The following is a 12501-nucleotide window of genomic DNA, read 5'->3' on the forward strand; positions in this document are numbered from 1 at the left end:
GAGAAGAGAGCACTGGAGTAGACAAACTCGCGTTGGGGATGTCAGGGTACTAAGATTAAGCCAGCCCCGTAAGTCTTCCTTTGGCGTGATGTCGGGCAGTGACTGTACACGGCCTTCAAAGTACTGCCACCATTGTGCCATTAGAGCCACTGACAGAGCAGACCTGGAAGTGTCATCAGGAGAGAGCTGCCATGATCGGGGAAGCCCTGCAGCTGAGGACTCGCTGCTCAGCTGAGGACTCGCTGCTCAGCTGAGGACTCGCTGCTCAGCTGAGGACTCGCTGCTCAGCTGAGGACTCGCTGCTCCCAAACAGTCGCTGAATCTCAGCCTTCAATGAGTCTTGGGTTCAGGGTAACTAACCACTGCCAGCGGCGCTGTTGCTTTTGTCCTTTTTTAAACTTTTCTCTGCACATTTATTGTTTGGAAATTCCTCTCAGTGATACTGTTTTTGGAATAACGTTAACTTATCTTGTGTTTTATTATCTCTACTAGTAGAGGTACCTTTAGTACCTTTGCTCTGTTTTATTGAGGGGGATAAAAACGGTTTAAAAGTAATTATCTGTTACTTCCTGTCCCCGGCTGTAACACTGCTCTCTCCTATGTAACCTAAATTATTCCAATAAAATCAGTTCATTTAAGCCTGGGCGGCATTGTTAACCAGTAATCAGTCATTACCATGTTTTGGACTTTCTTTATTCACAATATGAGAAGCTGGGACAGGCAGGCCACAACATCCTGAACTGGTTCAGAGGAAGAAGGCTGGATGGTAAACGGTTCAGATGATGCTTTTTTAAATGCTTTCCTTTAACCAGAGGTGGCAGTAGTCCACACGTTTGTCACTACAGAGAAATGCTGTGGTTCATGTTCTCTATAACTAAAGTGGAAAAAGTACAGGCTCTGAAAACAATATTCTTACGCAAGAGTACAAAGTTTATTTCAGCTCTAATTCTAATGACGCTCAGCTCGAACCTTCGTTATGTGGAACACAAACAGCGAAGAAGAAAGACTCGGCCTGTTTGTGTTTCCCCGCCACCACAGCTGAACACGGGTACAGTCAAGGGATCAACTGGGATTGATGAGGTGGGGAAGGTCGGGTGTAGCGGCTCAGCGTGGGTAAAAAGGGACCAGGATTTCTGTTCAGGCTGTGATCAGCTGACCTGCTGCTCTTTGTGGACTTGCTGGACTTTTCTTCCTGTTCAAAGGGACGTTTTCTCTTCCCACTTTCGCCAAGTGCTTGGTCATAGGTGGTCATGCGATTGTTGGGCTTTGCCTGTATTAGGGTCTTTACCTTACGATATAAAGGAGCTTGTGGAGACCGCTGTTGTGATTTACATGACTCAGGTCAACAACACGTGAGCTGACGAGCCGTCACAGCTGACTCCAACCCTGCACACGTGCACTTCAGCTAGTCAGTATCAGCTGCCCTCGATGTCACCTCACCCCAGCACAGTGACGTTTTGCTGATGTATATCTGTGTGACGGCAGACACAGGTGTTACACACTGTGTAGCTTGTGTTTGATTACTGGGAAGAGGTCATTTCTATGTTGCTTAGAGCCGCTTTGCCTACACCTCTCTCTAGGTAGCACACAGAGGGACCCAGTAGCGTTAATGGAGCTCTCATCGACAAAATGTCAGTGCGACGTTATCACCGCTTCTTTCAGCCGACATTCATCCAGAAACGAGGATAAAGACATGCTCCTCGATAGCAGGAGTATAGTTTTCCTATTCTCTTGACCAAAGCTTAACAATAGCCTCAGGCAGACCTTGTTAATCGAGGCAACATCTAAGCCAGTCTGCAGTCGCTCATATTGCGAGAAACAACTCCCAAGCCAGTCTCAGAATTTATCAGGTTGGAATCATATTTTAAGGTATGCTTGGGTGCCTAGCTGCAACCTCCCCCATGCTAACCCATCCTATCTCGCATTGTGCACGCCATGAGTCCATCTTAAACCCGGCGGTATCGAAAAAAACAGAAGAGTTGCCAGTCGCTATCAGTGTTGGTCAAGTTACTTGAAAAAAGTAATCAGTAATTAATTACTGATTACTTCCCGAAAAAGTAATCCCGTTACTTTACTGATTACTTACTTTCAAAAGTAATTAATTACTTAGTTACTTAGTTACTTTTTAAAAACATGATTTACAACCTGAATAGGTGATAAAGTGATAGATCTTTCAGCCCAATTCTACTTTTTCTGCATAATCATCATACAAAATGTAATCAAATGGAAAAGTCTCTTTTTAAAACTTGTTTTATTAGTTTTAATCTTTTAACTTTATGCATCAAGCAAAGATTAAATTATCTGCAACATTCTCTGACTGGAAGAAATTAGTTTAACATTTATATATATATATATATATATATATATATATATGTTTTGTGTTTACACTCAGTCTTTCAGATGTACGGAGCATGGGACATGTACATGGGAGAAAAAAAAATTAAGACGGACTTTTGCAAGATCTCGCAAAACAAACTCGGGATCTCGCGAGATCTCGCAAAAGTTTTTTGCCGCGGTCAGTGGAAGAATCCGCGAGTTTCTCTGTGAGTTTCCCATTACGTCGTAGCTACTCGGTGCTTGTTTGGAAGTTTAGGGTTTTTTTCGCTGTAAAAAGAAGTTTTCTTCCCACGCACAACGGACACTAATGTTTTTGTCACTTTTTATGGAATCAAACTCAAAGTAAGGTCAGTACTTCCACGCTTTAAACGCTGCACGCTCATACTCTCTCTGCACTCATATATGATCCATTGTTGATCTGCACACAGCTGTTGTCACGAACGTCGCACTTGCTTACGTCACTGTCATGAGACATTCTCGCAAAAAATCACGGTTTTAGTAACGCAGTAACGCAGCGTTCCTACGGGAAAGTAACGGTAATCTAATTACCGTTTTTGCAATAGTAATCCCTTACTTTACTTGTTACTTGAAAAAAGTAATCGGATTACAGTAACGCGTTACAAGTAACACGTTACTGTCCATCTCTGGTCGCTATCCAGTTACACTACTCGTGCGCCTCAAATGATCTCCAAGCTACTCAGAGCCTCCCGTGTGCGTCACACAGAGCGAGAAAAAGCGTTGGAGAAGCAGAGGTAAACGACGTTGTCCCAATCTCTTGCCAACAAGCGTGCTACATCAGCACTGCCAAATCCCTCTCTGTGTGGGTCGTGCAGAGAGCGGTAGAACGTAGGCAAAGCATACCTATGGAGGAATTACCTCTTCATAATGAGCAAACATATGCCTCTGCTATGTAGGAGCTACCACCACTGATACTGTGCATAGAGGCTAAGTCGGCATACCTCACTACGCTGTGTTGGATGGGACGGAGACGGAGGGAGCTATCTGTGACTGACCATGAACCTCACAGCTGCTCTGCACCCGTCCTTCTATCTGACCCAGGGCTGGGGAACCTGCAGGTTTTAGATCTCACCCTGGGTCAACACACCTGAAACAATGAGTTTATTCCCAGGCCTCTGGAGAACTTCAAGACATGTTGAGGAGGTCATTTAACCATTTAAATCAGCTGTGTTGGATCAAGGACACATCTAAAACCTGCAGGACGCTGGCCCTCGAGGCCTGGAGTTCCCTACCCCTGATCTAACCGCTCTTCTTCTCCTTTCCTCTTTCTTTCTTCATTCGTGAGTGAAGTTCTCTGTCATGATGGGAAATACAGCGTCTGGACCTTTAGCTAGCAGACTGTGTGACGAGCTGCACACAAAGAGTTTGTGTGTTTGCTGAACTCTTAGAAACGCTGCATGTGAAATTACCAGACACTTGAAAAACATTACTGCCTTTGTGCTCGCTGCTCTTCTGTAGTAGTTGAAGTCTTGTGGATCATGCTGGCCCACTTTAACTCCTGAGTTTAGCGATATCATTGATGCATGTATGATACACCTAAAGGGTTGTCTTTAAGCGCTATTGTTTCAGAATCTGGAAGAATCTGAAAGTATAAACTTCCTCCAGATGTCTTTAACTGAACGTAACGAGCCTGTTTGACAGATTAACCAATACAAAGTTCAGATATTTCTGCTGAAACGTGGGGAGTAAAAGTAAAAAGTTGTCAGAAAAATAAATATTCAAAGTAGAGATACCTGAAAATTGTATTCCTGCTGCACCTTCAAGTACTGTAATGCAGTACTTATACTTTGTTACGATGTTGCTCCTGTAAATCTACACTTTTATCCATGTCAGAAAACTGAAGTTGTTTTAAACTCTGATTAAACAGATGTTTCCAAGGTCATCTGCATCCACATCTCTGTTACCATAAAGTTCTCACCCATCCACAATCAAACTGGGACCCTTAACGAGTCACGTGGCGATGGGGCGGGTCACCAACGCTCATGACCATGAGGAGTTCAGTGGATGAACATAAAGAAGACTTTCTGCTGCCTTCGTTCAGACACGGATGGATGCCAGTTTTGGTAACGATGTGGATAACGTGTGCGGGATACTCAAGGGAGGAACAAATCGTGCTCCTCGTGTTCTGGTGGTGATGGACGGATTGTGGTGACCACGTTCCTGCTTCTGCTGCACCTTCAAACAAAAGGGTTGTTGATAAACTCGAGCTCTGATGCCAGGTTCAGACTGCACGCCATCCACCTGACTGATGGAGGCCACTCCCACTCTCCTCCTGGCTCCTCCTTCTCGATGTCATCACACAGGTGAAGAACAGCGGCATGTAATCTGTCTCTTCAATCAGCTGATGCGAGACGCGTCCTGCAGTCTGAACCCGGCAGTGGAAAGAGTACTTCAGCGTGACCTTATGGTGGTTGTTTAGCAGGTGAAGGTCTCCGCCTCAGCGCTGCAGTCTAGGCCCGGCGACGAGGTGCTGGGCGACGCCCCTCCACTGTGCCTGGTGTCCTCCAGCTCCACTAGGCCCTGCAGATATTTGATGTACCTGATGGCGGCCCGCAGTGTCTCCACCTTGCTTAGGCGCTTGTCGGCGCTCTGACCTGGCAGGTGGTCTCTCAGCTTGGCGTAACCCTGGTTGACACACTTTACCCTCTGACGCTCCCGCTCATTTCGTTTCTGGATGAATGCCGGCTCAAATGGACACTCGTAGACGCTGAAGTGTCCGTGGTGGTGAAAGGGGGTCAGATAGGGCAGGATCCCAGGGCCAGGGCCCCTCAGAGGACCTCTGTAGAGGCCGAGGCCGGTGGGGTCCATGCCGGACGGGTAGAGGAGGAAGGGGACGGAGTTGGAGAGAGAGTCCGAGTGCTGCGAGATGCTGTGATCCTCAGAGAGTCCGGCAGGCGGAGACACGCCGAAACTCAGGTTCGAAGATCGTTGTTCGATGAACGAAGGAGAGAAGGCCGAGCTCATCGTGCAACCTGGCTGAGCAGCACCTGATCCGAACTCCAGCTGGATCAACAACAGTCTTCAAAGACACCTCAAAGATCAATCACCAGCACGCAGAGATCTGAGGACACATGAAGACAAATTCAGCTTTAATCCTGAATCGTCCCACCTGAAAAGCCACACAGGTGAGTATCTTCCTGCTGACTGAAACTGTAGTTCCTCTACCATCCAGCAGAGTGCAGCAGTGAGTCAATCCCCATAGACTTGCATTTAAAATGTTCAACGTTATAGCAGAAACAAACACGTTTGCAGCCTGAAACAAAAACTGTTTTGGTCTTGATGGATAATTTCATGCTGTATTAAACTTTTGTTACAGAATAAAAATAAGAGGAAGAGTTCACGATATGCTAATGACACCGTTTTATATTCTGGAGACGACTTTAACGATTCATCTGGAGTTAATATCAAAGAAAAATATCACGAGTGTATGGGGAAGAATGGTTTTCTAACATACCTGGAATATGGCTTAAAATTTGCATTATTAGGGGTGTGGCCTCTTTGACTCACCTGTGTGGGTCGAACTGTGATTGGTCAAAATTAATAATGAGAAATTTGAACCTGATATTTTGAACAATATATAGGAAGTCATGTTCTGATTTCTTCTTCTCAGATCTCAGAGGCTGAAAGAAAAATAAATATCTCTGACGTTCTGGATCATCAGGATTAAATTAGATGATATGATATGAGGAGGAGTTTGGACATAAAAACGTGTGCAGTTTATCGATCTCAGATGTGCTGATTCATAACTTTTAGACTAAATCATGAACCTGGAGATGCTCAGATACTCAAATCTGTGTTCTGCTCGGTGGGAAGAATCTGAATCTAAAACAGATCTGTTGACCTTGTTTTATGGTCACGTTGAACTTGAGCTGATGATCAAAGCCCGAGTATAAGGTATTTGTATGACTGCACATCTGGAGCAACAGCAGCTTTGTTCTGTGTTACGGGTGTGTAATCTTTGTCCTGAAATGAGTTGATCCACGTGTTAAACACATGAGACGATCTGATGCATCAGAATCATTGATCTGAAATCAGGATGAACTTCAGGTAAACTCAGGAAGGTTTTTCAGTCTTAAAAAAATAATTCTTCCTGCTTTTTACTTGGTTTGGTTTTTCAAAGCTTTGGATCTAAAATAATCAAAGTCTGGAGACCACGCCCGACGGAGCCGGTCTAATCCAGAGCCGGTCTAATCCAGAGCTCCAGCACGGAGACTTTTTATATTTAAATTAGTTTCCAGAGCAAGTTTACCTGTTTAAGATTTTCTTTGTAGTTTGAATTTATGTCACAGTTAAACTGGGCATCGTTAAAAGTTCAGAGCAGGTTTAAACTCTGCATTCAGGGGAACAAAAGCACCAAAACCTTGAGTCTGCGTACGTGAACAAAGTGATGAGAAACAGGTTAAATCCGTATTTTAAATACGTAAATTAATTTAAAGTTTTTTTAGTCTACATGTTGTACAAAATATTTTTTACATTCATCTTTAGTTTTAGTTTTTATTCTGACAGCAACACGAAGAACCGCTGCGCCCACGTTTAGCCCCAGTCAGTGAACGCAGCACCAGATCAGCTCACACACACTCACTGGTTTCCAGTAACACTCTGACACCCTTACTGGGAGGAAATGTGAGAATTTCCTCTTAAAACTGAGATTTCTTCACTTAAAAAGTGAAAGACAATTAAAAACAAAACAGTGGAGACTACAGCTGCACACATTACACACACCATCATTTAAACTGCTGTGTGTGTGTGTGTGTGTGTGTGTGTGTGTGTGTGTGTGTGTGTGTGTGTGTGATGTGATTAGTCGTCTTCATCTCACCTTCAGGTGCAGCTGCGCTCCTTCCTCCTCGAGCTTCACAGGAACACTGAGTGCACGATGAAAAGCTGATGCTTTACCTGCTTCTGCCTACTGAAGCCCCGCCCCCTACAGGTGTGCACAGGGTCATCAGGTAAGAGAAACTGCAGAAAACCAGCGTGCTGCGTTGAGCTTCACCTTAAGCCGATTGACTCGCAGCTCTGAGGTCAGCTTAAGGTGAAACGAACGTCGCACACTTCCTGTGTGGAAAACGTTGAATTTATCATCTTTCTTTTTTTGGGGGGGGGGGGGGTTCACTCAGGTGACGCAGGTTAAATCTGCTCGCCGCCGTCTCTTCTTTCTCTCTGGCTGAGAAACATCAAAGACAGAAATGAGTGTTTGCAGTTTCCTCTTCCTAAATCCTGCACTTCCAGATGAAAGGCGTCAGCGACACACGCCCTTCCTGTCATCACACATCTCATCACACAGCACACGCTGATGACTGTTTACACGCACACACACACACCTGTAACCTGAGCTGCTGTCTGAGAGCTTCCTGAGCCCGTGTTCACCTTCACATGAACGTCTCTGTTCATCACGCAGAGACCTGTTACCTGTGAGCCGTCAGACTCACGTCTGTGTTTGTCCGAGTTTGGCCACGACTGGAGAGTTTCTGACTCGATGATCTGATGGTTCCAGATCTGAAGGATCTGCACAATCAGCTCGATAAGTCCTCTGGTGAAGAAAGCAACGTCAGTTTGTTGCCTCCTTTAGCTGAGGAGACAGTGAGCTTCCTCTGTGAAAGCAGAGAAGACAACAGCGTCCCACGAATGTCCGACAGGTCTGAACCTTAAACTACAGCTGAGGCAAAAATCTCTCAGAATAAAGATCATGAGCTTTACTAAAATTCAATCCAGTTTTATTTACAAGGCACCAAAAACACTGACCGGGTGCCAGGGTGCTGGAAAGACGAGGTTGTCTGTTAGCCAAACCTCGGATACCGAAGGAACAAGGCGGTTTTCCCTGGATCAGCTCTTCAACCTCTCGAGGAGTTTGCCCAACCAGTCTACATGTGTGTGGACTTGGAGCAGGCATTCGACCGCATCCCTCTGAGTGTCCTCTAGGAGGCGCTCTGGCAGTATGGGGTGTTTGGCCCATTGCTACGGGCCATTTGATTCAATTCAATTTTATTTATATAGCGCCAAATCACAACAAAAGTCGCCTCAAGGCGCTTCATAGATACAGAGAAAAACCCAACAATCATATGACCCCCTATGAGCAAGCACTTTGGCGACAGTGGGAAGGAAAAACTCCCTTTTAACAGGAAGAAACCTCCAGCAGAACCAGGCTCAGGGAGGGGCGGGGCCATCTGCTGTGATTGGTTGGGGTGAGAGAAGGGGGTGATCCTTATACAACCGTTGCAAGAGCTCGGTCTGCAGAGCCGGCAATAAGCTTTCAGCAGGGTGGTGAATCTCTGCTTTTTGCAGATGATGTGGTTCTTTCGGCTTCGTGAGGTGATGCCGTCCACTGGAATGGTTCGCGGTGGGATTGAGAATCAGCATCTCCAAATCTGAGGCCATGGTCCTGAGCTGGAAGAGGGTGGAGTGCCCACTCTGGGTCAGGGACGAGTTCCTGCCCCAATTGGAGGAGTTTAAGTATCTTGGGGATCTTTTTCACGAGTGACGGGAGATCGACAGATGGATTGATGCTGCAGCTGCAGCGATGCGGACGCTGCGCCGGTCCGTCATGGTGAAGAGAGAGCTGAGTGTAAAAGCAAAGCTCTCATTTTACCGGTCGATCCAGGTCCCTCCCCTCACCTGTGGTCGCGAGCTGTGGGCAGTGACGAAGGAGGAGCTCGTGGACACAAGCGGTGGCTGGTCTCTCCCTTAGAGATGAAAACCTGAAGAAAGGCAGGAATCGCCTGAATGTTTGGGAAAGTCATTCCAGATGTTTTCTGCTTCATCTGCTCCAGAAACATCTGGTTTTTTTCAACATATATTTATTTACTGCTGTATGACGATGGAAACAGTATCAGATAGCTGCTCTGTTTTTTACATTAACATCACATCACATAACAAAACATTACATAATATGGTGCAAAACCCTCCCACACCCCCACAGTCCCAGCTGTCCAGCAAACTATAACTGCTGGTTACAGCTGCAGACATGTGGGACAGTCTGTCACAAACAGTATATCGTATACCAGATTTAATGTGTTTGCCAGCTCATTGAGCTTTAAGGGGGATGCATCTCTCTGCTTCCAGTGAGTGAGAAGTTTCTGTGCAACAATAATACAGTAAGCTATAAAACGTCGCGTTGCACTGTCTGTTCCCACAGGATCATCACAGATGCCCAGAATAACTGTTAGTGGATCAGGGCTCAACTTTAACCTTGGGACAAAACATGAAACTTAACGTATCTTTAGCATTTCTCACACAGGAGACACCTCAGGGTTTATTTAACCTTTCTCTTGAACAGTGAGACGAGGTAAAGCTTTAACCTGAATCAGTGTCTTGCATTATGGATATTCTGCAAATAGTTTCCCATCCAGCACAGAGATGGACGATAAGAACATCCTCAGCCTTCCTACTTTCCTATAAATGACAGTAATAATTTCCTCTGTAAGGGTGGGAGGAGCACTTTATCTACCAGAGCTTCAGTAAATGTTTGATGCCATCAGGAGCCTTATTGATTTCACTTGAAGCAGCTGCTCTCTTGATTTCTTCTGTTGTGAGTTTATTGTTCTGTTGTGAGTGTGCGAGTTCATCCTCCCCTAGGTTTGGAGAAGTGCTGCTATCCAAGAACTTTTGAGTCACAATCTATATTTTGCTTAGTGTATAAATATTGATAGAATCAGACATATTGATTGTTAATGTCTCTGAGCTCCGTTGAAGCCTCGCCTGCATCATTGTTCTTGTTTCCTCAGGTGTCTTGTTAGTATTTTATCTGGTTTGTCATCAAGCTCAAAGTATTTCTGCTTGTGTACAAACAAGCTTCACTGATTTTTGCTGAGAGTAGATCATTATATTCATATTTATCATATACAAAGTGTAGCAGGCTAAGTTTACGAGTTGATCTGTGTTTCCAAACATTCATGAAGATCCTTCTCGCCCAACAAGAGAGGGTGAAGCCACCATATTTGCTGCGGTCTAGTTTCATTTTGGATGTTTAAGGTTAATGTGACAGGGAAGTGATAGGAGATGACGATATTGTGAGAATTTGTGTCGATGACATATGGCGTTGATTTGGCATCCAAAAGAAAGTGAATGAATTATGCCTAGTTGAGAAGAAAGCGTAATCCCACAGTGGGGTTTGCAGTTCAACATCAGACACATTTGAATTTTCAATAACAGTGTTAAGAAATGCTCTGGAGTTGTTCCTGACCTGCTCAGTTAAAGAAGATCTGTCAAGGTCCAACACAGTTAAATTCCCCACCAATGACAAGGTTTGTTTGGGACATGTGCCGTGAAGAAAAATGGACGGTCCACATTCAGTAGAGAGGTAAAGGAAACAGCTCGACCACAATCACATCTGTTTCTGTCTGATATTGTGCTTTTATGTACAAATGGAAACCTCTCGCTTTAGCAGGGAAGGTAGAGTGGTACACATTCTCAACCCACCGACATCTGTATATGACAATTATCCTTTAAATTAACTTTCCCTCTTTTAACTAATCTTTTAACTGGATCGTTCAAACCTCGCACATCCAACTAACGAAGGACACGTTTCTCCTTGTGAGCTTTACATTATTCAGCAGCCACGTCAGTTAAAAGTAGGGAGTGTTATTATCTGCAGTATTTAAAGCAACAACAGCTGGGCGTGGGACCCCCCCTCCCCTCCCTACTAACACCCCAAACAAACATTATATGGATCAATAAACACGAATATGAACTATGGCTGCATATACGAAAGTAAAACAGGCAGCGGCGGAATGGAAAATGGAAACACAGCCCTGTGTCAGCGTTATTCTTGCTTTTTAGTTTTGCAGGGCGTACCAACCGTACCTGACGTCCCACGCAGTAACTCTCACATTTGCAAATGCGGCTCTGTGTTTGGCACAAATCTGGGAAGTTATTTTAAACCCAGAATGCGTCAGGTTCCTGTTCTCTGCAGCTTTCCTCATGGTACTAGTGTGAGATGATAGGCTGAGGAGGATCACTTTGTTTGGGACGTTGGTGATTCACTCGATCGATAAGCGGCTTCTCCTCCAGAGACAGTACCTCCGCCCAATGTTGTGAAACACACTCATCCCGGGTCCCTTTACATTATTCCTCCTGGAGTGTGTAAGATCTTCACATTTCTCCTTCTTTAACTCCATAGACGAACGCTCCACAGAGGCCTCGAGAGCGGCGATGGTGTCAGAGGGGTTTGAGGCGCAGCCCTGCAGTTCAGTCAGAGTGTTGTCGTGCTCGTCTGGTTCAAGGATGACATCTCTGACCATCAGAAGCCATTTAGCTCGTCCATGTGGGCAGCTGCAAGTTTCAGTCAAACCTGGAGATGTCAGACTGGTTTCACTGGGCACAGAGATGCTGTTTCCAGTTTCCAGTTTGTGGTGGTGTCATGGCCTGGATCGTGGATTACGTTTTGTTTTGGACGTTTATTTCTTTGAAAGTATAAGATCATCATGTTGTAGTTTCTGAGCACGTTACTTTCCAGATTCTGCACCTGCTGCATCAAAGATGAAAAATTAAAGCTGCTGCACATGCAGAGACGTGATGAAGATTTCACCAGACCTCGATCAGCTGCTCTATTATTACAGCGTGCACGCACACACACACACACACACACACACACACACACACACACACACACACACACACACACACTTATCCCCTCTGATGAGCACTCAGGTTGAACTGAAGCCACTAAGCAAACACGAGTCCAGAAAACAGAGGATATTTCAAAAGTCCCTCCCATCTGCTTTCCCTACGGTCGGATCCAAACAAGCTCACACTGTCTCCTCGAGTGTGACCTCAGGTATCCGCTGTGCTGAAACTACAATGTGCAGAAGATGAAACACATTTTATAGTTTAACAGCTGAAATACTCTAAACGTATCAGCTGAGGTGGCAACGTGCAGAGATTCTGCACTTCTGTGCACACTCTGATATTTGTTGTAAATGAACCACGACAGACCAGACGACCTTCTTATGCTAATTTTCACTTTTATTTACGTTCACATGTTCAGCTCCAGCTCTGCAGACCGACACATGCACCACAACAACAACAACAATCAGGACCTAGTTCAGCCTTAATGTCGGCGAGGCGTGATCGCAGGTGCATCTGCCTCCCCTGCACCGCAGACCACGCCCACCACACTACTGCAGTAAAAGCTGAAGAACTGACTCAACTGTT

General features: G+C 45.2%; 1 protein-coding gene across 1 annotated transcript; it reads right to left on the reverse strand.

Moving 5' to 3' along the window:
- Positions 1–2842: 2842 nt before the first annotated feature.
- On the reverse strand, positions 2843–8285 carry LOC146517734 (achaete-scute homolog 5-like). Its single transcript, XM_085159446.1, has 2 exons — positions 7172–8285; positions 2843–5416 (listed from the first exon to the last, which is right to left on the reverse strand). Exon 2 carries the CDS (start codon positions 5317–5319, stop codon positions 4771–4773), a length of 549 nt encoding a protein of 182 aa, XP_085015572.1. The 5' UTR covers positions 5320–5416; positions 7172–8285; the 3' UTR covers positions 2843–4770.
- Between the last annotated feature and the right edge of the window lie 4216 nt (positions 8286–12501).

Source organism: Neolamprologus multifasciatus, chromosome 5 (genome assembly GCF_963576455.1).
Source record: "Neolamprologus multifasciatus chromosome 5, fNeoMul1.2, whole genome shotgun sequence".
NCBI lineage: Eukaryota > Metazoa > Chordata > Actinopteri > Cichliformes > Cichlidae > Neolamprologus > Neolamprologus multifasciatus.